The 24,087-nt window shown below is 43.8% G+C and overlaps 3 protein-coding genes across 5 annotated transcripts; 2 read left to right on the top strand and 1 right to left on the bottom strand.

Moving 5' to 3' along the window:
- Positions 1-864: 864 nt before the first annotated feature.
- Positions 865-10,836, bottom strand: endou (endonuclease, polyU-specific). The gene is made up of 6 exons (XM_020465986.1): positions 10,774-10,836; positions 7,603-7,713; positions 6,476-6,632; positions 6,151-6,155; positions 1,183-1,319; positions 865-979 (listed from the first exon to the last, which is right to left on the bottom strand). The coding sequence occupies exons 1-6, from the start codon at positions 10,834-10,836 to the stop codon at positions 865-867; spliced, it is 588 nt and encodes a 195-aa protein (XP_020321575.1).
- A 910-nt stretch (positions 10,837-11,746) lies between these two features.
- On the top strand, positions 11,747-14,056 carry tsfm (Ts translation elongation factor, mitochondrial). The gene is made up of 6 exons (XM_020502251.2): positions 11,747-11,907; positions 12,214-12,366; positions 12,640-12,768; positions 12,953-13,075; positions 13,174-13,255; positions 13,422-14,056. The coding sequence occupies exons 1-6, from the start codon at positions 11,860-11,862 to the stop codon at positions 13,814-13,816; spliced, it is 930 nt and encodes a 309-aa protein (XP_020357840.1). The 5' UTR covers positions 11,747-11,859; the 3' UTR covers positions 13,817-14,056.
- A 100-nt stretch (positions 14,057-14,156) lies between these two features.
- LOC109895803 (myosin light polypeptide 6) lies at positions 14,157-22,760 on the top strand. Of its 3 annotated transcripts, none has more exons than XM_020489809.2 (7): positions 14,157-14,508; positions 14,785-14,812; positions 16,279-16,422; positions 17,255-17,428; positions 19,269-19,346; positions 19,671-19,706; positions 22,245-22,760. In XM_020489809.2, the coding sequence occupies exons 1-6, from the start codon at positions 14,419-14,421 to the stop codon at positions 19,697-19,699; spliced, it is 543 nt and encodes a 180-aa protein (XP_020345398.1). In that variant the 5' UTR covers positions 14,157-14,418; the 3' UTR covers positions 19,700-19,706; positions 22,245-22,760. The 3 variants fall into 3 exon arrangements, with proteins under 3 accessions (XP_020345398.1, XP_020345389.1, XP_031677879.1); XM_031822019.1 differs by having other exon boundaries at positions 14,400-14,508; positions 19,671-19,702; positions 22,245-22,353; XM_020489800.2 differs by lacking the exon at positions 19,671-19,706 and having other exon boundaries at positions 14,391-14,508.
- Positions 22,761-24,087: the final 1,327 nt, after the last annotated feature.

Raw genomic sequence — 24,087 nt, 5'->3', positions numbered from 1 at the left:
TTTAAACAGGGGTGCAAGTGTGTCCCCCTGTCCTGTCGGCAGACCCAGAGTTTATCCCGTTAGTCACCCTGGATGAGTGAATGGGTAAACTCGACCCCCCATCCCAGCTGGAAGCAGCCTCACACACGCAGATCCTCACCCCCAGCTGGGGTGGGACACACAGGGCTTTACGGACAGCTGATAGGAACAGGTTTAGCTAGTGGGTACTGTTTGGAGTAGGTCAAGCAGAATTGGATCTGCTAAATGTGTTTTTGTTTCCATTAGTTTCCATTCGTTTATCGGTGAGGAGTGCAGGAGACTGCTTATTTTTTTGCTTAATTTTTTGGGGGGGTAAGACAGTAAGCGATTGTGTCAGATGCACACATCCTCTTAGTGGTGGGGTGTCCCCATGTGCCCGCTATAGGAGCGTGTAAATGCCAATTTTCAGCCCCGTTGGGCTTAGTTTGATCATGCCCTCAGGAGTGCATGGGATTCTCATACCCTGCAGATTTCTTCATTGCTTGACTAAGGGCTATATTCAACATGTATTGCTGAAGCTATAGATTGTGCAATAGACATGCCAAGGTAATTTCCGATTGAGCAGATATATACAGTGTTTACAAAATGCAGTCTCCGCTGACACAGGAAATTTGCCTTCAAATATCAATCTGAATGCTGAATGTCTGCAATACATTTATAGTGAGCGCAAAACATTCATACATGAATTGTCCCATTTACAAAAATGGAACCCATTTACAAATACAAATAATGAAATGCTCTTATGTATCAGGACTAAGATTGGACATTGTTGAGTTTGATGCGGGATGTGATTGACAGACTGTTGCTAGCTTGTTGAATGCTGAGTGGCTGCTGTGTGCTTCAGTTCTAGGGCATGGCAGGGAAGGCGGAGCCGATGTACTTCTTCCCATTCCCATAGGAGGAGTGTTCCCAGGTGTAGGTCTGGATCACCAGTGGCTTCCCTCCCAGGCTCTGTTTACACCTGGACAGAAAACCAGATGAAATCATAACACTCAATGGCAACAAGCACAAACACACATATACAGTACACAAGCATAATGAGACATAATGGGACACACGGTCCAAAATGGATGGAAATGGAGAACAGCAATGGCTTTGAATAGTGTGTACATCATCTTTGGTAGATAATGAAAAATAATTGACACACACACAAAGAGTACTCGCTGTTTCCCTGGACGGGTGATGTAGCAAAGACTGTACATGGCCAACTCAGAACTGCAGCCAATGATGGCAGAACCAACCTGCTTGAAGTAGCCATCCCACGTAAACTGCATCCCAAGAACATCAGGGTAGGAAGTCCACTTAGAAAGAGAGTGAACAAAAGGAAGATAAAATTTGACATACAAATTAGGATCTGGCTAAAGATACATGAATCAGTTACAGAACCCATTGCCATTTATGGTTGTGAGGTCTGGGGTCTGCTCACCAACCAAGAAATCACAAAATGGGACAAACACCAAATTGAGACTCTGCATGCAGAATTATGCAAAACATATCCTCTGTGTACAATGTAAAACACTAAATAATGCATACAGAGCAGAATTAGGCTGATACCCACTAATTTTCAAAATCCAGAAAAGAGCCATTAAATTCTACAACCACCTAAAAGAAAGCGATTTCCAAACCTTCCATAACAAAGCCATCACCTACAGAGAGATGAACCTGGAGAAGAGTCCCCTAACATAGCTGGTCCAGGGTGTAAGGGATTTCCTCCTCTTCTTCCGAAGAGGAGAGGCGAAAAGGATCAGAGGACCAATATATAAGTGTCCATGGTTCTTTCGGGGGGCTTCCCTATAGCGCACCGGGCTATGGACACGCACTGGCGACACCGTGCGCTTAACCGCATAACACGGTGCCTGACCAGTAATGCGCTGCTTATCATAAGCACGAGGAGTGAGCTCAGGTCTGCTACCTGGCTTAGTACCACACCTCGTCTGCCTCTCGTACCTGTCGCACTGCCGTGCTGCCTCCTCATATCGCCCCCGCTCAGCTTTCGGGCGGTGATGTTCCCCAGCCTTTGCCCAGGGTCACTCTCCGTTCAGTATCTCCTCCCATGTCCAGGAGTCCTGTGATTCTGGCCGCTGTTGTTGCTGTTGTTTCTGCTGCTGCTGCTGTCGTCGCTGCTGTTTACCACGCCGCTTGGTCCGAGTTGGGTGGGTGATTCTGTAAGGGATTTCCTCCTCTTCTTCCGAAGAGGAGAGGCGAAAAGGATCAGAGGACCAATATGCGGCGTGGTAAGTGTCCATGGTTCTTTTAATATGTAAACTTACTCATGAACAACTGATACAACCAAAACAAGAAACGTGTGAAACCCTAAACAGCCCTATCTGGTGCAAAACACAAAGACAGGAACAATCACCCACAAACACACAGTGACACCCAGGCTACCTAAGTATGTTTCTCAATCAGAGACAACTAATGACTCCTGCCTCTGATTGAGAACCATACTAGGCCGAAACATAGAAAACCCCAAATCATAGAAAATCAAACATAGACTGCCCTCCCAACTCACGCCCTGACCATACTAACTAAATACAAAACACAGGAAATAAAGGTCAGAACGTGACACAGGGGCTCTGTTCACAAACACAAACAGACCCCACAGATCCCCAGGACAGCAACACAATTATACCCAACCAAATCATGAGAAAACAAAAAGATAATTACTTGACACATTGGAAATAATTAATTAAAAAAACAGAGCAAACTAGAATGCTATTTGGCCCTAAACAGAGAGTACACAGTGTCAGAAAACCTGACCACTGTGACTGACCCAAACTTAAGGAAAGCTTTGACTATGTACAGACTCAGTGAGCATAGCCTTGCTATTGAGAAAGGCCGCCGTAGGCAGACCTGGCTCTCAAGAGAAGACAGGCTATGTGCACACTGCCCTCAAAATGAGGTGGAAACTGAACTGCCCTTCTGTCACGACTCCCCCCGAAGTTAGCTCCCCCGCCTGTTCGGGTGGTGCTCGGCGGTCGTCGTCACCGGCCTACTAGCCGCCACCGATCCCTTTTTCTTTTCGGTTAGTTTTGTCTCATGAGTTACACCTGTTCCTATTTTGTGTGTCCTTGATTTGCTTCCCTATTTAGCGTGTGGAACCCGTCCCTTTGTTGTGCGGGATTATTTTGATGTTCACGTTTGTGTCGTTGGTGTTGTTTGTGCTCTGGACCGTGTTACCCGTTGTTTTGGGTTGGTCAGTGTTTTGAGCCCTGCGTGTTTGGGCATTTACTTTTGGTGCCGCATTAAAGTGCATCTTTCCCCTGGACCTCTCTGCACTCTGCGCCTGATTCCTATCTACACACCTAGTCAGCCGTGACAACTTCCCAACCTCCTGCCAAATGTATGACCATATTAGAGACACATATTTCCCTCAGATTACAAAGATCCACAAAGAATTCGAAGACAAACCCGACTTTGATAAACTCCCATATCTACTGGATGAAATACCACAGTGTGCCATCACAGCAGCAATATTTGTGACCTGTTGCCACAAGAAAAGGGTAACCAGTGAGGAACAAACACCATTGTAAATACAACCCATATTGATGTTCATTTATTTTCCCTTTTGTACTTTAACCATTTGCACATCGTTACAACACTGTATATATACATAATACTGTCACGCTCTGACCTTAGATATCTCTGTTTTCTTTATATTTTTGGTTAGGTCAGGGTGTGACGAGGGTAGATATGCTAGTTTTTGTATTGTCTAGGGTTTTTGTATGTCTAGTGATTTTTTAGGTCTAGGTATTTGTATGTCTATGGTGGCCTGATATGGTTTCCAATCAGAGGCAGCTGTTTATCGTTGACTCTGATTGGGGATCATATTTAGGTAGCCATTTTCCCTTTTGTGTTCGTGGGTTCGTGTTCTATGTTTCGGAGCCGAGGAGCCGAGGAGCGAACCAGAGCCAGTCAGGGAGTCAGATGAGGAGTTCAAAATTCCGGAGAGAGGTGCTAGCATTGAGAGCGCTGCAGAGCGTGCGTGCTGAGGTGCGTGTCATCAGCCCGGTGTCACCTGTACCGGTCCCACGCATCAGGTGTCCAGTGAACCTCCACAGTCGAGTACGACCTGTGCCTCCTCTCTGCACTCACCCTGAGGTGTGTGTCTTCAGCCCGGTGCATCCAGCCAGGATGCACGCTCCAGGCCTCCAGTGCGCCTCCAGAGTCCAGTATGTCCTGTTCCTGCTCCTCGCACTCGCCCTGAGGTGCGTGTCACCAGCCCGGTACCACCTGTGCCGGCACCACACACCAGGCCTCCAGTGCACCTCCACAGTCCAGTACGTCCTGTGTCTCCTCCCTGCACTTGCCCTGAGGTGTGTGTCTTCAGCCCAGTGCCACCTGTACCGGTCCCACGCACCAGGCCTCCAATGCGCCTCCAGAGTCCAGTACGTCCTGTTCCTGCTCCTCGTACTCGCCCTGAGGTGCGTGTCTTCAGCCCGGTACCACCAGTGCCAGCACCACGCACCAGGTATCAAGTGCGCCTCAACAGTCCAGAGCTTCCGGCGACAGTTCCCAGTCCAGAGCTTCCGGCGACGTTTCACAGTCCAGAACCTCCAATGACTGGCCACAGTCCGGAACTTCCAAAGATGGGCCACAGTCCGGAACCTCCAACGACGGGCCACAGTCCGGAACCTCCAACGACGATTCCCAGTCCGGAGCCTCCAGCGACGCTCCCCAGTCCAGAGCCTCCAGCGACGCTCCCCAGTCCAGAGCCTCCAGTGACGGACCCCAGTCCGGAGCCTCCAGCGACGGTCCCCAGTCCAGAGCCTCCAGCGGCTATCCCCAGCCCGGAGCCTCCAGCGGCGGTCCACAGTCCGGGCCCTCCAGTGGCGGTCCCCAGTCCGGGGTCTCCATCGACAGTCCCCAGCCCGGGGTCTCCAGCGACGGTCCCCAGCCCGGGGTTTCCAGCGACGGTCCCCAGTCCGGGGTCTCCAGCGACGGTTCCCAGTCCGGGGTTTCCAGCGACGGTCCCCAGTCCGGGGTCTCCAGCGACGGTTCCCAGTCCGGGGCCTCCGGCGATGATCCACGGTCTGGTTCTACAAAGGCGGAGGGATCAGCATAAGGAGGGGGGGGTGCGTCCAGAACTCAGCCATAGCATCCTGGGGAGGAGGTCAGGTCACACTGGTTACTGATTCGGCATGGGTCCTCAGATCCTCAAAAGACTTTACAGCTGCACCATCGAGAGCACCCTGACTGGTTGCATCACTGCCTGGTATGGCAACTGCTCAGCCTCCGACCACAAGGCACTATAGAGGGTAGTGCGTACGGCCCAGTACATCACTGGTGCCAAGCTTCCTGCCATCCAGGACCTCTATACCAGGCAGTGTCAGAGGAAAGCCCTAAAAATTGTCAAAGACTCCAGACACCCTAGTCATAGACTGTTCTCTCTGCTACTGCACGGCAAGCGGCACCGGATCGCCAAGTCTAGGTCCAAGAGGCTTCTAAACAGCTTCTACCCCCAAGCCATAAGACTCCTGAACAGCTAATGAAAGGGCCTCCCAGACTAAGTAAGTAAGTAAGCATTTCACTGTAAGGTGCCAATGCCTGTTGTATTCGGCGCATGTGACAAATACAATTTGATTTTAATAACATTTATCATTTTTCTTTGACTTTGGAAATGTAGAGTAGGTTGTGTACAACGGTAGCAAAATGCGAAGACTGTGCAAGGGGTGTGTAGACTTTCATTAGGCACTGTAAATACTCTTGGTGAAGGGCGAGCTCTCTGCCCAACTCAGTTGAACATGGTCTCCCTGAGGAAGGCGTTCTACTCAGCCAGCTGCTGGGGGGTAAAGTCCTCAGTGGTGCCTATGTTCCTCTTGTAGTTGTCCTGCAGGGCCATGAAGGCAGCATATTTTGGTTTTTTTATTTAACTAAGCAAGTCGGATAAAAACACATTCTTATTCACAATTACAGCCTACCTGTAAATCAAATTCAAATACAATTTTATTGGTCACATACACATGGTGAGCAGATGTTAATGCGAGTGTAGCGAAATGCTTGTGCTTCTAGTTCTGACAGTGCATTAATATCAACAAGTAATCTAACAATTCCCCAACAACTACCTAATACACATAAATCTAAAGGGGTGAATGAGATGCACTTGTACTGCTTTGATGCACTTGTACTGACCTCACCTTTTGGATGATAGCGGTATGAACAGGCGAACCCGGGTCTGTAGTGACGCCTCTAGCACTGCGATGCAGTGCCTTAGACCGCTGCGCCTCTCGGGAGGCCCTCTAACATATGACGGCTTGGAGAACAGAGATGCCTCGTCCAGGAACTGGAACAGCCTGGATGGAAGACAACACAGTCAGGATATAGGTCAGAGAGAGAGAAAGACATAGAGCAAGGGGCAGAGAGAAGGGGGAGGTTGGACAGTGACAGAAAGAAGAGTGAAGATATAGTGAGAGAAAAAAATAACATAAGAGACAGAGGAAGAGAAGAATAAGAGAACAAAGGTTGTTCTGGGAGCAGGTCTGGGAGACGGGCACTCTGGCCTGGGAGTCAATGATCAGCTCTGACGCAGAGGGCTTGTTGGATTCCAGAGCATACAGAGCTTTAGACAGAGACGGGATCAGTGATGTTACTGCCGGTATCTCCACCACCAGAGCCTAACAGACACAGGAAAGGAGCACTTTATTTTAGGGACTGCTACCCATAGAACCTAAAATAGCCTACCACCCATAGAACATACAGTATCAGAACCATGGGGAACAGTTTACATGAATAATCATTGTACTGTTGTAGCACAGAGAAGTAATGACATTGTTTTAACATTTCATAGGTCATTTCGATGTTGTTGTGGGGTCATTAACTCATTATACTGTACTACAGGACAAATACAGTACCAAGGTTGTAAACAATTTGGTGTAACAGTTTGAGTAACAATTAAGCCATTTCCACAGAGGGAGGTGTAGTCGCTGCAGCAGTTGTTGTGATCTCTTCACTTGGTGTTGCAGTGGCACTTGTTCTGAGAGTTGTATTTCTCCCCACGGCGGCCCTGGCAGGACAATCCTGGAGCGGGTGCTTAGAAGAGAAGTCATAATTAATATGTTTTAGCTTAAATGTACATTTTAACAATAATGTCTAAAAGTGGTGTGAACTGCTGAGTCCTGTGTTTCACATAAGGAGCCTATTGAAGATTGTTGTGATGTGCATGATTAGTGACAATTTACATTACACAACAATGACCTCTACTGGCCAAACACACATCCTGCTGTAAAAGACTGAGGGCACCCTGATTCAAACACTAGTGAACCATCCTGCCACTATGGCCCACAGAAAGGTGAATAGCTGACTGGTCTAATATTGAGCCGGTATGTTCATTTTGATTTTGTTCACAATGGTTGTGTAGTAAGGACTCTTTCAGATATGATGCAGGAGTATCTGTATTGTCAACTGTGATAGACCTTGACCACTATGTGAATTTCACCAGTTGTGGATAATTGCCCGGGATGTAAAAAAGGCCAGCTCAAACTAATAAGAGATTCAAATGAACTGTGCCTAGGTGTAGTAGACAGTGGGATATGTTTCAGGGACATGGTTTTGTTTTCATGCCTCCAGATCAGAATGCCACAGTACCCTCTCACCATTACAGAGGGCTACATAGTCATTGCAGCAGTTGTCATACTGGGAGCACTTGGAGTTGCAGTGGCACTTGTTCTGAGAGTTGTACTTCTCGTCACAACGGCCCTTGCAGGATGTGGAGCAAGATAGAGAAAAGGAACAAGAGAGAACAGTTTACACCCTGCTTTTGTTGACATGAAATAACTATAATGTGCTCAGCTTTTGGCTATTTTGGTAGAGTTCATATACAATTTAACTAGGCTTAGAGCCAATAAAAAAAAGGAATACTCTACAAACGGATGATAAACTAGTCTAACTAACTGACTAACAAGCTGAATTGCTTAGAATAGAGTTGGACACTTCCTATTAACTGCCTAATGTATTGATAATTCAATACATTAGGCAGATTTCATTCAGACAGTTTTTACCATCATAAAAAAAACTTTAAGATCTAAATGAAAAATGTATTTAATTCGTTTTGGGTGTGTTAGGCAAAGGCCAGAGTGACAACCCACAAGACAGCAGACCCCAGGGCCAGGACTGAGCAGCCCAGCAGCTAGGGATTTCCTTAATAGTGATCTCCCCTGACGTGGGCATGTTTTCAATACAGACTCCTTTATTCGTACTGAATTCCGTATAAGGCAACCAGACCTTATGAAAGTTGCTCAGTCCTTAATCTGGTAATAAGTCAAATCTAGTGATACATACAGTTGAAGTCAGAAGTTTACATACACCTTAGCCAATTACATTTTAACTCAGTTTTTCACTATTCCTGACATTTAATCCTAGTAAAAATTCCCTGTCTTAGGTCAGTTAGGATCACGACTTTATTTTAAGAATGTGAAATGTCAGAAGAATAGTTGAGAGGTTGATTTATTTAAGCTTTTATTTCTTTCATCACATTCCCAGTGGGTCAGAAGTTTACATACACTCAATTAGTATTTGGTAGCATTGCCTTTAAATTGTTTAACTTAGGTCAAACATTTCTGGTAGCCTTCCACAAGCTTCCCACAATAAGTTGGGCAATTTTTTTGGGCCCATTCCCCCTGGCAGAGCTGGTGTAACTGAGTCAGGTTTGTAGGCCTCCTTGCTCACACATGCTTTTTCAATTCTGCCGACAAATTTTCTATAGGATTGAGGTCAGGGCTTTGTGATGGCCACTCCAATACCTTGACTTTGTTGTCCTTAAGCCATTTTACCACAACTTTGGAAGTATGCTTGGGGTCATTGTCTATTTGGAAGACCCATTTGCGACCAAGCCTTAACTCTGACTGATGTCTTGAGATGTTGCTTCAATATAGCCACATACTTTTACTTTCTCATGATGCCATCTATTTTGTGAAGTGCACCAGTTCCTCCTGCAGCAATGCATCCCCACAACATGATGCTGCCCCCGTGTTTCACGGTTGGGATGGTGTTCTACGGCTTGCAAGCCTCTGCCTTTTTCCTCCAAACATAACGACGGTCATTATGGCCAAACAGTTATATTTCTGTTTCATCAGACCAGAGGAACTTTCTCCAAAAAGTACGATCTTTGACCCCATGTGCAGTTGCAAACCGTAGTCTGGCTTTTTTTATGGCGGTTTTGGAGCAGTGGCTTCTTCCTTGCTGAGCGGCCTTTCAGGTTATGTCGATATAGGACTCGTTTTACTGTGGATATAGATATTTTTGTACCTGTTTCCTCCAGCATCTTTACAAGGGCATTTGCTGTTGATCTGGGATTGATTTGCACTTTTCACACCAAAGTACGTTTATCTCCAGGAGACAGAATGTGTCTCCTTCCTGAGCGGTATGACAGCTACGTGGTCCCATGGTGTTTATACTTGCATACTATTGTTTGTACAGATGAACATGGTACCTTCAGGCGTTTGGAAATTGATATCAAGCAAAGAGGCACTGAGTTTGAAGGTAGGCCTTGAAATACATCCACAGGTACATCTCCAATTGGCTCAAATTATGTCAATTAGCCTATCAGAAGCTTATAAAGCCATGACGTCATTTTCAGGAATTTTCCAAAGCTGTTTAAAGGCACAGTCAAATTAGTGTATGTAAACTTCTGACCCACTGGGATTGTGATAGTGAATTATAAGTGAAATAATCTGTCTGTAAACAATTGTTGGAAAAATGACAAGGTAGATGTCCTAACTGACTTGCCAAAACTGTAGTTTTTAACAAGACATTTGTGTAGTGGTTGAAAATGAGTTTTAATGACTCCAACCTAAATGTATGTTAACTACCAACTTCAACTGTAACTTAACATTGTGGGAGGACAATCAACCTTCCAATTAATGGCTATACATTTCTGGTTACACAGTTTCTTCAGATGACAGTCTCCAGTATAAACATTTCCAAGAAAACAAAAACAGGGATGAGGGAGAATCAGTAGACATGCTGAGATAAAAAGAACATACAATTGTCAGAATTCAGCCAGCCTTCACAATACCATAACGGCTGTTGGTGGAAGAAGGTGAGGACCAAGGTGCAGCGTGGTATGTGTTCATCTTTGTTTATTGACACTGAACACTATATACAAAAACAACAAAGGGAATGACCTGAAAGTTGAAGGGAAAGAAGAAGAAAGAAAGAAAATAAAAAAACACAAAACAGAAATCAACTACCCACAAAACCCATGTGGGAAAAAGCTACCTAAGTATGGTTCTCAATCAGAGACAAGAATAGACAGCTGCCTCTGATTGAGAACCACACCCGCTAAACAACAAAGAAATACAAAACATAGAAAATGAACATAGAATGCCCACCCTAGTTACACCCTGGCCTAACCAAAATAACCAAGAATAAAAGCCTCTCTATGGCCAGGGCGTGACACATATGCAAATATGTCCCATTTGGTGTTTTACACCTCCAGCAGAGGAATGCCATTTCTGAGTGCATGATATTCAGTTTCACTGGAATAAAGTACATTCTATGAATGGTCTTAAACTGCAGTAATTGATGCCTGAGATGATATGAACATGACTGGGCATTCAAACATATCTGTATCCATTCAGCATCAATACCAGGTCTTCCTCACATTTTTGTTTTACATGTTTTGTGTCATCGGGAAAAGCTATCAACCCTTGATACAGTTTGGAAATCAACTTTGGAGGTTTGTCCAAGTGCCTTAAATAGCTGGCTTGTCCAGTGTTTGCTGCACAGAGAAAATAAAGTGTATCTGCAAAGATTCACCTCAGCTCCATCACAGACTGGTCTTCCCTGGCTGCCTGACCCTGCTGATACCCCTGTGGCCATCTGATCCTCCTAAGAGGAGGCATTATTCCTTGATCCCAGACTGTAGCTTTAAGCTAAAGCTGCTGTCCTGTAGCTACTGGAGGTCTACCCATCAATTCAATGATGTAACTTTTTTTTTAATCATTCACTGATATTGTTAATATACAACAAAATTCACATGAGCTCCATAGAATGGTCATCTCTGGCTGTCTGACCCTGCTGGGACTCCTGTCACCATCTGATCCTGCTAAGGCCTGATGAGCAGTGTTGTGTACTGACTGTGCATATAGTCCTATGCTAAACGTAGCCAACGTCGCTGTCGTCGTTATTGCTGCTTCAAATGCAGTAGCCATACCTGCGAGATCAGGTTCGCGTGTGGTCTCAATTAAATAGAGTAGGCTATAGCCTATGGATGGGCAGAGAATCAGTTATCTTTCCAAGGAAATGTACTTCTTAAATAGTTTACTACACTGTATAGAAATAGTCCTAACATATTGATCACCCATATTTCTGCGTCTGAAAATATTCCCACTCCTAAAAGGTATGCTATAAAAATAGCTCTATAGAAAGTGTAAGTCTCTCCATCTCTGCTTTCTTCAAACTACTTCTAGCATATTGGCTGATATAAGGGCCATGTGAGAATCTCTGGTAATTTAAACTATTTCTAAAGTCATTTTTGCGCTTTTGACATTCCCTATATGTTGCAAAATTGCTGGCAAGTGTGCTGCATCACAAAAGCCTAAGGGACAAGTTCTTGCAGTAGCGGGTGGGAGTCATACAGCGGGTGGTCCAGTGAAAGTTGCGTCCCTGATTTTTATTTATTTGTATACATACATTCTACACCGAAGTGAAGCCCCTTCGAACTATTGTAGGCTCAGTGTGGTAGGCATTCCAGTACGTTAGATGGCGCTAAACAAACGTTTATAGCTACATTTCCTGGCTCAAGTTTGTCCATGTTCCTTTGCCTTACCCGGCTAGGTTCAATGACATTCCGGCTTTCATAAGGAGAAATATCGAGGTTTGAATATATAAAAAGCTCCAAGAATGGCATTAACGTATGTTTTCAGATCAATCAGAACAGAGTTCTCAAAGGTAGGCAAGAAAAGGGTGCGCTGGCATCCAGCATTTTCTGGTTGTGCTTTCTGAAGCTGCTGTCAGCTGTTGATTTGAAGCTAGCTAGCTTCCAGTACCTAGCCTAGCTAACCACGTATGGGACAAGAACGTTAAAGTATTCCAAATTCTGCAGCTAGCCTTTGAGTGTTGTTGGCAACATCACAGTGAATTGAAATATCTTCCCAGGACCAGAGGTCACCATGGACATTTGATTTAATCTGTTAGCAATGATGATGGCTTCACTGAAATGTAACGTTCGATAATCTAATTTCTTGTCCATCCCAGGTCTGCACCGTTCATCATGCACAGTCTTTACACACAGGATTTCCAGTTCTTGCTGCAGAGAAAGCTCTCCTTATGAAACTACGCAAAAGTACTGGCTACACATTCATTAACTGCAAAAAAGCATTGGAGAAATGTGATAATGACATCACAAAGGTAAACATTGCTTCTTTCAGTACAGCTTTGCTTGCTGAGCAGGGATGGATGTGTAAACTTGGCCCTGGAGAGGTGCAGGATTTGTTCCAGCCCAACAATAACAAATATGGTTTTAGTACTTTTCAATCTGGTGAGTTAGTGCTTGGTTGGAACAAAAGCCTGCCCTGCAGTGCTTGCACACAATCTAGGCCTCTTGGATCAGGATTGGGCAGCTGCTGACTTAAATGTAGTGTATATTTAGGATAATGTGTGTAATGTTTTTCTCCAACCAAGGCAGAGAGCTGGTTACATGAGCAGGCCCAGAAAGAAGGCTGGAGCAAGGCCAGCAAGCTGGAGGGGAGGAGGGCCAAAGAGGGGCTGATTGGTCTGTTTGTAGGAGACAAAGCTGCAGTCATGGTAGAGGTAAGCAGATCTCATTCACTCAATGAGATCCTATCACTCATCCTCCTTGATGAGGTCTGCATACAATATTCAAGTTGAATAATACCTGCTTTAACAGTCATCTTCATTTGTTTAGTTTGATCAAATGTAAAAATGATCAGAAGTATTTGTATCTCAATGTCCTCCACGTCTGTGTGTGTTGCAGGTGAACTGTGAGACAGACTTTGTTGCCCGTAATGAGAAGTTCCAACAGCTGGTGAAGGATGTGGCGTTTGCCACCATGGCTCACCACAGCAGTAAAAACCAGGGCCAAACTGGATATGTGAAGGTATGACACATTACCACACCATCCCCCACTCAGTAGCCACATCACCCTAGTATACATGTTGGAATACTTAAAACTGCATTTATCTTTGTTGGTTTCAGAGTCTCCTGGCAGCAGAGGACCTCTCGAAATTGAACTTGGGTGAAGGTGCTTCTCTGGCTGATCAGCTGGCCCTTACAATAGGTGAGTGAGTAATACAAATAGCCATTTAATAATTTAGTAGACTCTTATCAATATTGAGATGCTCTCATTGAATTTGAGCTTTAATAACCTCTATCTGCAGCATTATTTGGAAATTGAAGACTACTCTGTTAGTGAAGTTGTCATTTCCTGTCCCGTCCCCTGTCAGGTCGTCTGGGTGAGAACATGTCAGTGAGGCGGGCGGTGACGGTTGGTATCCCTGCAGGCTGGCATATCGGCTCCTACATCCATGGTGGTGTGGCGGGTCAGTCTGATATGGCCATGGGGCGATATGGCGCCCTCGTGGTGTTCCAGGGGGGCAAGGACGGGGCGCAGGATACCCTGGGGAGGAAGCTAGGGCAGCACGTAGTGGGAGAGGCCCCCGTATCCCTGGGCAATATGGATGACCTGCCCTGTGGGGATGCGGAGACGCGCCTGCTGCCCCAATCCTTCCTCCCTGACCCTAGTAGGACAGTGGCACAGTACCTGACGGAGCAGGGGGCACGAGTTCTGGACTTTGTCCGCTTTCAGTGTGGGGAGGTTGGCAGTGATGGGGCACATTGAAGGGTAGAGGAGAGCATCTCAGAGACCTTACAGGTCATGTTTTATCTGCCTTTTATTTGTTTCTAAATTAGGCCAAAGTGCAGATGGTTATTTGATGTCATGCAAATGCATTCAACCAATTTCAATGTCTCATGTTTTCATGCCTTATGTGATAAGCTTAATATGTGTACCAAAATGACATATGCTGTAGGATAAATGAACTGAATCACCCCAACAATAAAGATATTTTAAACTGTAGATTACCATGTCTTCTGTACATTTATATCTCACTAATTTGTCATATGGTAACTCTAGCTACAGTTTATATATTCGTACCATACGATGGCGCACTTGTTCAATCATACATATGGTTAATATGACTCGTATGATCGTCCACATGAAAGCTTCAATGGAATTGGCTAACAAATTCTGTTTTTCCACCACCACAGCATACATACACCAATATTTATTTACTCGCTTTTAAAGAACAGTCAGGATTCCAATAAACTCACGTTTGGACAGTTTTGTTGCACCTATTTTGCAGAATTACGGTAAATAATCCGAAAAGGCAACGCCTGCCAGATGTGATTGGTTTGTACAGTGCATGAATTAAGGATGACGTCATGAGTTTAGTTTTCTTAACGTTCGCGTCTATCGGTCTACATTCCCCTGACCTCCGCCCGTTGACAGGATTCGAACCAAGCCCAGAAATGGTAAATGCCTTGCTTTGTTCTGTTTTAAAGATTTTTTTGGTATGTGACGTGCAGTGTAGACTGTTAGGCTAGCAAAATGTCGTTTTAAATTCGTGTAGACAAAGCCTGTTAGCTAGCTAATCCACCGAAGACGTTTCACTGCTGGATTATCATACCGTGGCTGGCCGATGTTAGCTGGTTAATGTAGTTATCTAGCTAGCTACTTGTTCTCTTCATCTTCGATAATCATATTAATTTGTTTTTCCCTTTTCATTCTTGCCGTACCTTTTTAACCAGTCTGACTTCTCAGAAGACCAGATCATTGGTGAGTTTCAATCAGCTTTGTGACAGTAACGTTATTTGAAGGCTAACTAGCTACTGTAAAATGTTAGCTAGTTGCTAGTCTATCCCCTTGCTTCATCTGTGCCATTCATTGTGGAATAGCTCTACTTCTTTCCTGTCCCCTTTGATGTGAGAAGCAGTTTCCCTGCTGACAAGTTGATATAAACTGGAGTTTATGGTGAGTTTTTTATTTTTTTTGGACGGACCAGGTTTTGTTTTTTCTAACCATTTTGGGAAGACCTTGCATTATTAGAGGCGTTGTCTGTCATGCACACATCAACGAATGGTGATATACAATTACAAAAATATTGATTCACGGTTGTCTATTGGCGCAGTCATCCCCTCCTTTTGATCCCCACATAGCGGTTTGATTGAATGGTCTTTCATCAAATTAATGTTTTGTGTTGAATGTTACTGACCAACTAATTTTGCACTGAGTTCTGTGCCTGGTATTTTTATGCATGCAGAACAAAGTAAAGGGACACGTCAACATGGCATTATGGCTAGTCGTTATACGACCTGAGTGTTCAAAAGCCAGGCTACTTTGATGAAAGAGTTGCCGTTTAGTAATTCCATTTTAGTGTTTTTTTTTTTGTTGCCAACACCAATTTTGGTATTATTTATCTGTTCCGTTTATTGTTGTGTGATGTCTAGTTCGGCTACCTAGCTACGTGGTAAATTTAGTAGAGGAACCGGAAGTTCTCAATTCTGGAACGTGAATTCATTCGTTCCCGATGCCAGAACTGTATCAAATGTCTAGATATATTAGTGAAAATCAGGCCTCTATATTGTAATTTGTTCCCAGTCCTTCACTGGTGTTGACTCGTATACATTGTGTAAAAAAAAAGGAAATGACTAAACCACTTATTAACGAGTTGTACGCCTCGAAGGCGTGGCCGAATTAAACCTCAGAGACATGCTGTTCTTTGAAATTAAGTTGGCGAAGCAAAATGTAACCATTTAGCAAGAATATATGTAGCGACATAGTGTTACTGTAGGCGACTCATCGATTGCCTGTGCTTTTTTCTTTTACTCAATCAATGGCATTTTTAGTTGTTTAGTTTCGCAGTTGCTAGATTTCCTTTGCGGTCGTTTGGTTGATAGATTACACCACCAGCGCTTGCTGTCAATGCCATATATGGGTAAATGAGTGGCTGCTGTGTAGTTCCAGACGGGCCATCTCGGGATGCGCAGCATACCAGCGATGGAAGGCAAGCACCATAACAATGGCCCTGGGAAATGACCCTTATGTCAGAAACCATTCCAATAGAGGCCACTGAATTTACTGTAGATTACACATAATCAAAGAAACAACAAAACAAAAAATCTTTGGATTCTCTTTCTTGACCATTTTTATGGGTGGGGGGGTAAACCAAAACACATACACACACAATCCAGCTCTGCTTTTTTTGTGCTTTTTTTTACGCCTTTCCTCTCCCCATCTGTCAGAGTTCAAGGAGGCCTTCCTGCTGTTTGACAGGACGGGCGATGGGAAGATCAGCTACAGCCAGTGTGGTGATGTCATGCGGGCCCTCGGCCAGAACCCCGTCAACGCTGAGGTCCTCAAGGTCCTGGGCAATCCCAAGTCAGAAGGTCAGCCCTACTTCTAGATGCTTACTGAACATTGACCATTAGTATCTATTGGCTGGATCAAACTTATAAAAGTATTACACACATCAGTTAACATTAGTAAGATTTTATTCCGTCATGGCATCGTCTTGTGTTCAGCTAGATTTAGGCCTATCCTCCAAAGCTTAGGGCTGGTGTGTTTTTAGGTCTGTTGCTGTTTGTAGTCAACCTCTTCACCAAACCAGTTTGACTAATTCCTATCCGGTTAGGTGGAAGATGTCAATTAATGTGCTTAAGCATCCAAGGATAAAACTGATGAAACAGAATGTTCTTCTGGGTATGACATTCCCATCCTATGGAGTGTGAACTTATCCTTGTGTGTAATCTGCAATTGTCAAGTACCACATATGTTCTGCGTTGTGTGGGGTCCTGTTCTTACGTGTGCTAATTACACACAGAATAGATGCAGCTCATGTCAACAAGATCTGATAACGTAAAGATGATTATCAATTTATAGAGAAATGCAAGTTTACCACTACTTGTGGATTTATTTACAAAATTCCAAATCAAATCGAAATGTTATTGGTCACGTACACAGATTTGCAGGTGTTATAGCGTTCCGACAAACAAAGTTAGGCTACACATAGTGGGACTGAGTACAGTAGTTTGTCCTTTGGGGATCTAAGAAATTCTTATCAAAGATCTCCTTTTTTTAATAAATACATTCCAAGCCATTATTTTTACTCTCAGTATGTGGGCCTAGATCTTTCATATAAGTTATTATCTCTGTTTATAGCAAAGTAATAGTAGTTTCTATTAATAGTATCTAGTAATAGTTTTTTTTTCCACTCCCCAGAAATGAACCACAAAATGCTGGACTTTGAGCAGTTCCTGCCCATGCTACAGGCCATCGCTAAAAACAAGGACCAGGGCTCCTTTGAGGACTTTGTGGAGGGTCTGCGTGTCTTTGACAAGGAGGGCAACGGCACAGTGATGGGCGCTGAGCTGCGCCACGTCCTCACAACACTCGGTAAGACCTCAGAACGATCTTATATAGCTTTCATGAAGCATTTGTAAGTGCTGTCACTGGCTAGGTTTACATCTCCCCTTATGAAAAGATATAGACCTGCACCGTCTGTTTATTTCTCTTGTATTAGTGAATGGTTTATATTACAGTATATAAGCCAACAGTTTATTTCTCTTGTATTAGAAAATGCTTTATATTACACTATATAAGCCAACAGTTTTTATTTCTTGTACTTGAGAGCTCAACTTCAGCTTAAAGAGCAACTGCCCCTAAAAAACTAATTTCCCATTTAGAAACATCCTATGTGGCATCGATATGAGTCAGAAACATTTATTCTACTGTTAAAATTGATTACAAATTGTAAATAGGATAACTTTGGTCATAGTCAGTTTTGTCCAAAACGGAGTTGAGGTCGTGACTGCGTCACAACGTAAATACAGGTTGCGTTTGTTTCAATCCTGCCCACAGCTGGCAGCACACAAGTAATCCTCAATTTGGAGTGCAGCTGCATTGGACCCAATCATAATGCCTGTGGTAAAATTGGATTAACTTTGGATATCCCTATGGGATAAGATCTGTAAATTACACAATGTACATGGGACAATATGTTAAAATTACAATAGTGCCAAATTTCAATGACTTAACTTCAAACAACTATAAATTGTAGAAATGAATATACAAATATTGCAAGCATTTAATGAGAACCTAAAAGGTGTGCAACATGAAAATAGTCTAATTTATATTGTGTCGTGTATTGACGGTCCCTAACTAGCCCCGGAGATAGGCTTTCCAAATTCAAACTAATTTTGCCGCAGTTGCACACCAGCTAGCTGAAGCTAATTGGTGAAATAATTTGGCCAACTCTTCCCACCTGCAAACACACGAGACACACATCAAACCCGCACCCTGAAACCAGCTCCTGTTTGAATTCAGTCATAGCATTTCTTAATGAACCAAATTTTAAAATGAGGCCAAATCAGGGAGTGCTTTCTTCGTTTAACACGCCAGATAAACCATTGACATTCAGCTCTTGATGGTTTTACCTGGAGAATTGAATTTGGATCAAGCGAAACGTTTGATCCACACAGTCCTGATAGTTTACCTCTTCTCCTTATCAACCACACCTGACTGTTGTACCAAAGGTCTTCATTGTCACTAATCAGTAATCACCTCTTAAACTAGTGACTCAATGCCCTACTGTATCCATATTGATACACTTGATTTGCATCCTGGATATCTTTCTTGTCAGTAAGGCGATTGGGCAACACAAATGACAAGATGTGGCTTTGTTGAGTCTCCCTGGTTAACTGTGTCAGTGTGCCTCTGGGCATGTCTGCTTGGTAGTGTAGGGATTGACATTTAAGGGTTGCAAGTGAACTTGACACCCATTAAAGTTAAACCTGCGCCGAGGTTGCCTCATTGGGCAGGTGAAAAAGTGAAAACAACCGAACTGCCAATAATTCCTGTAGCCTAAAACTAATCTTACTGGTTCCTCCACACTTTTTTAGTAAAATAGACTATTTATGGATGTTGGGTAAGTTGAGCCTGCTCTGAGTTATAATTATTATTTTTTGACTGATATCAACCCAAATACAAATAATTCCGGTCTTGAGCATTCTGATTTCTCTCCTATGTGTAGATAAAAGGCAGGCAATAATTTGCCTGAAAATGTAAGTAATCGTAAGGGGGTGACCCAAAAATACTCCTGACTTGTCTTTCAGACTTTGTCAATCCGTCTAGTGGCTTTTACCTTTGTAGAATGAAAGGAAAGATGGGATACCCTTGCTGTACACTGTCTATTTATCTGTTATGAGAATGTAAAAGAGCATTTAATTTGTTGCAGGTGAGAAAATGACAGAAGAGGAGGTGGAGACTCTGTTAGCAGGACACGAAGATGCCAACGGCTGCATCAACTACGAAGGTAAAGCAGAGTGGTGAACTGGATGGATATGATGGCTGTAAAGAGAGAACACTGAACCTCATCCTGTACTGTAGAATATATTACAATGCTTGAGGAATTACACTTTCCCATAGTGTTTGAATGATAATACATGAATTGTAACAAAATGCAATAACGAAATACAATTGACTTGAATGGGATGTACTTGTGTTTTGTGCCACGTAACCACAAAGCCCTATGATTATTAAGAAGGTGTAGGACTGGCTGGAGTTTGTATTATTGGATTTCAGGTGTGTGTCCCCCTTGTGTTGTCCCTTCACTGACCTCCCTGTTCCTCTCCCACAGTCTTTGTCCGCCACATCATGTCCGGCTGAGCGGCGAGTACGAGCAGACCCCCTAAAGCCCCCCCCCCTCCCTCTCTGTTTCTCCTACCCCAGCAGTGGGCTCTCACCTGCTCTGGGAGACTTGTGTGTAGGGGGAGGAGGGGGCCCTCTTGTTAGCCCATCACTGCACAGAATGCTCCTACTCCTAGCTACTGATACCGCACATATAGCCAGTAGTTTACTAACAGTTTTACTCTTTAATGTTTTAAAGTGATACTTGGTTGGGGTTGTGTGGGGGGACCGGGTGCTCCTAGTCTATCTAACACACTTGTTTAATAAGTGGCAGGCTGTTGTAGAGATGCAGAGTAAAAGCTATGATACTAATAGAGTAGGATATTGCTCTGTGCCATGATGGTGTTGTCAGAGGCTGCTGGGTTCCTGTGATGGAGTCAGTGGTTTGAATTTATGGTTTGATCTCTGTTCTCTTTAACTTTCTATCTTGCAGGGCCCTTCTCCTGCCCAGCTCCCTCGCCTCTCTCCCCCTCCCCTGGCTGTTGCCTGCATGTAGCGCCTCTGCATGTGTCTAGGTGGCTCCTCTAAATTACCCCCATGGACACTGACTCTCCAACTGGAGGAGGGCAGGACACTGACTGGGGGGTCTGTTAGCTAGACTAGATGGGTGACAGTTCAACTCCGAATGTCGGGGAGAGAGGGGTTTGGATAAAGTGGTGTGCAATAATAAGGATTTCTTAATGGTTGAATTATCGTCCTCTACTATAATGATTTCCAACTATTGCAGTGAGTAGCTCCATTTCCTTGGCTGGTGACTTCTGTTCCCTTGTACTGAAGGAAGCTGCTGCTGGTACTGTAAGCGTGCTAGAACCTTGATTGATTTTTTCCCCCTGCCTTTCTGCCAGATCCATCGCTCCTCCTCCTTCCTCACAGCTGTCCTTGTTCTCCTCTGTTAGAACAGCCCAAATAAGGAAGGGGGTTGCTAATCCTAACACATTCCAGGTCCTGAGGCCTGGCTGAGCAAATCCTTTGCTGTTCTGGCTCGCTAGGAGATAGTTTCTCTCTGTGTCCCTCCCTCTACAGTTCCCCCTCCCTCGCTCCTGCCTCTAATGCTCAACCTTTTAATGCTGATTCTCTCTTCTGTCTGACACATGGAGTCTCTGTGGATCAGATTCAGGCTTCAGCATCCAGCTGAGAGCAGTGCTCATGTTGGGGAGGACTTACAGTGCATTCGGAAAGTATTCAGACGCCTTGACTTTTTCCACATTTTGTTACATTACAGCCTTATTTTGTTTCCTCCTCAATCTACACACAATAGCCCATAATGACAAAGCAAAAACAGGTTTTTATATTTTTTTTTGCAGATTTAGAAAATAAAAAAACGAATCACATTTACATATGTTTTCAGTACTTTGTTGAAGTTCCTTTGGCAGTAATTACAGCCTTGAGTCTTCTTGGGTATGACGCTACAAGCTTGGCACACCTGGAGAGTTGGTTGTCCTTCTGGAAGGTTCTCTCATTTCCACAAAGGAACTCTGGAGCTCTGTCAGAGTGACCATTGGGTTCTTGGTCACCTCCCTGACCAAGGCCCTTCTCCCCCAATTGCTCAGTTTGGCCAGGCGGCCAGCTCTAGGAAGAGTCTTGGTGGTTTCAAACTTCTTCCATTTAAGAATGGAGGCCACTGTGTTCTTGGAGACCTTCAATGCTGCATAAATGTTTTGGTTCCTTTCTCCAGATCTGTTGTGTGACACAATCCTGTCTTTGAGCTTTACGGACAACTCCTTTGACCTCATGGCTTAGTTTTTGCGCTGACGTGTACTGTCAACTGTGGGACCATAGACAAGCGTGTGCCTTTCTAAATCATGTCAAATCAATTGAATTTACCACAGGTGGACTCCAATCATGTTATAGAAACATCTCAAGGATGATCAATGAAAACAGGATACACCTGAGCTCAATTTTGAATCTCATAGCGAAGGGTCTGAATACTTATGTGAAGTATATTTGTTGTATTTTTTTTTAAATAAATGTGTTAATATTTCTTAACTTGGTTTCGCTTTGTCATTTATAGGGTATTGTGTGTAGATTGATGAGGGGGAAAAGCATTTAATCAATTTTAGAAATAGGCTGTAATGTAACAAAATGTGCATAAAGGGAAGGGGTCTGAATAATTTTCGAATGCACTGTACCTCTCTGTTGATTCATTGTAATTTCTCCTTGTGATTTTTAAATATATAGGTGTCTGTAGACTGTGACATCCTTTGAGTGTGCTTTGAAAATGACAGCTTGGTGGGATAATGCTTAGGAAGGCTTTTGGTAAAATTTCTTTGCATGTAATAGCCCCTCCATAAATGATTCTCGGATACCCAAGCCATTTCATATTGAACCATTCAGTAATGAGTCACAGTATGAAGTCATAAGGAAAATAAGGCCCTCAATCTTCATGGTGAGTCTGGGGCTATTTGGGAGAGATGGGAGGCTATAGCACTGCTGGCAGATGCTGGAGGTGGGGTTTGCTCTAGGCTCTTCTCAGACACTGATGACCAAGCATGCTGCTGATGTTCTTTCTTCTTCTCTCCCTCAGAACTCGTCCGGATGGTGATGAGTGGTTGAAGATTAAGAACACATCCGGATCATTTTATTCCCAAATGTTTTATTTCTTCTATTATATACTGTCTCACCCCCATCCACTGTGTCATTCCCCACCCAACTCTTGTTAGCCCTGGTTTTGTCATATTTTTTGTATTTTCTTTCAGAAGTGCCTTTTCTGTGTCTGAGTTGAAGAGACCCTTTTCATTTCACTTCAAAATATCATCCAACCACGGAGGCGCATGCTATCATGCCTGGCTCGTGGACAGAATCGGCAATAACATTCCCTTGATTATTCCATACATTCCCATCACCCACCCTGTCACTCAACCCTTGTCAGCCCCACCACCAAATAGCTGTTTTTTTATACGGAGGAGATGCATGTTCATTGGCTGAGACCATGCTGTAATGTGGGTTTTACCAGGCCAACCAACCAATCATGAAATGACAGATTTACTGTCATGTATATGTTATAACGAACGGTATTTAATAAAGATCCCCAGTTTCTGAGTACTGTATTTTTTTTCTTTTTAATAAAATGATGACGAAGCAACATTCTTAATTTAGTTAAGAGTCTGGAATTCTAATAAAGCAGCAGTGCAGTAATATACAAATGGATACATCATGTACTGGACCATTTTGGCCTAGTGTCCAGGATGGGCCGGATACTAGCTATTCTGGCTACACATCTGGGATGGCTAAGAGGATGCATGTTTTGAGTTGACACCATGTAATGCAATCTAGGAAGTGGTATTCAAGTAGCAGAGTTTAACCGTTGGATAATTTAAGTGAACAAACTTCTCTGATAGCTTTCTCTCAAATGTAAAGGTCATTTGAATATTTTAACAGAACTGTATAGGGCCTTTATTCTTTTCTTATTGTAACGCCTACTCAAATTTGTCATAGTATCTTTTTTGCAGTAGTCCTTTATGGTAAGATGGGTATGTTCTATTGCAGTGGCCCTGTATAGTTCTCTATGATGTAGTTCCAGTACTTACACCAGCCCTTGTATGGTAATGCAGGTATGAGTCTATTTGCTCTGAGGCAGTAGGCCCTGTATGGTAATGCAGGTATGAGTCTATTTGCTCTGAGGCAGTAGGCCCTGTACGGTAATGCAGGTATGAGTCTTTTTGCTCTGAGGCAGTAGGCCCTGTACGGTAATGCAGGTATGAGTCTATTTGCTCTGAGGCAGTAGGCCCTGTACGGTAATGCAGGTATGAGTCTATTTGTTCTGAGGCAGTAGGCCCTGTACGGTAATGCAGGTATGAGTCTATTTGCTCTGAGGCAGTAGGCCCTGTACGGTAATGCAGGTATGAGTCTATTTGCTCTGAGGCAGTAGGCCCTGTACAGTAATGCAGGTATGAGTCTATTTGCTCTGAGGCAGTAGGCCCTGTATGGTAAGGTGAGATATTTTCCCACTGGATTGTTGGTGGTCTCTGCAGTATCTGTTTAGTACTAGGTGATAGTTCAATGGAAAATTAGAAATGTACAGTATGTTCAGGATGCAGCAGTCTCATGCATAGAGGGGGGAGGGGGGGCTGTAAGTAAGACAACACACACAGCCTGCCCTCTTGTGGTGCCTGCAGTGCAGACACTGACTTTAGGATTATTTTCATGTCACATGAAAAAAGTGAAAGATCCTCAGTCTATTCCTTTATATAAAAGTTGTGTAAAGTTGAGTAATAGTTCTCTCAAATGTAGGGGTCAAAATGATTGAAATCCCTTTTTTCAATACCTCACCGTGTGAGGATAACGACACTGAGCCTTTTCCTAAAATGTTTTATGAGATTGGAGAACACACTGGGAGAGATATTAGACCTTCTCAGTCGCCGGACTTG

Source organism: Oncorhynchus kisutch, linkage group LG1 (genome assembly GCF_002021735.2).
Source record: "Oncorhynchus kisutch isolate 150728-3 linkage group LG1, Okis_V2, whole genome shotgun sequence".
Classification (NCBI taxonomy): domain Eukaryota; kingdom Metazoa; phylum Chordata; class Actinopteri; order Salmoniformes; family Salmonidae; genus Oncorhynchus; species Oncorhynchus kisutch.
Note: the sequence above shows the minus strand (reverse complement) of the source record. Positions and strands in the feature narration are given on the sequence as shown.

Bases quoted from the DNA above. Each gene is read 5' to 3' on its own strand.
- endou (XM_020465986.1), bottom strand. From the start codon at position 10,836: ATGGCCACAGGGGTATCAGCAGGGTCAGGCAGCCAGGGAAGACCAGTC. The intron at 7,714-10,773 runs GTGAATCTTTGC...ACATCCTGCAAG, and splicing joins CAGTCTGTGATGGAGCTGAG to GGCCGTTGTGACGAGAAGTA. The intron at 6,633-7,602 runs GTACTGTGGCAT...TGTGTCTGTTAG, and splicing joins CCCTCTGTAATGGTGAGAGG to GCTCTGGTGGTGGAGATACC.
- tsfm (XM_020502251.2), top strand. From the start codon at position 11,860: ATGGCATTAACGTATGTTTTCAGATCAATCAGAACAGAGTTCTCAAAG. The intron at 11,908-12,213 runs GTAGGCAAGAAA...TGTCCATCCCAG, and splicing joins TCAGAACAGAGTTCTCAAAG to GTCTGCACCGTTCATCATGC. The intron at 12,769-12,952 runs GTAAGCAGATCT...TGTGTGTTGCAG, and splicing joins AAGCTGCAGTCATGGTAGAG to GTGAACTGTGAGACAGACTT.
- LOC109895803 (XM_020489809.2), top strand. From the start codon at position 14,419: ATGAGTTTAGTTTTCTTAACGTTCGCGTCTATCGGTCTACATTCCCCT. The intron at 14,813-16,278 runs GTGAGTTTCAAT...CCCATCTGTCAG, and splicing joins CTCAGAAGACCAGATCATTG to AGTTCAAGGAGGCCTTCCTG. The intron at 19,347-19,670 runs GTAAAGCAGAGT...CCTCTCCCACAG, and splicing joins CGGCTGCATCAACTACGAAG to TCTTTGTCCGCCACATCATG.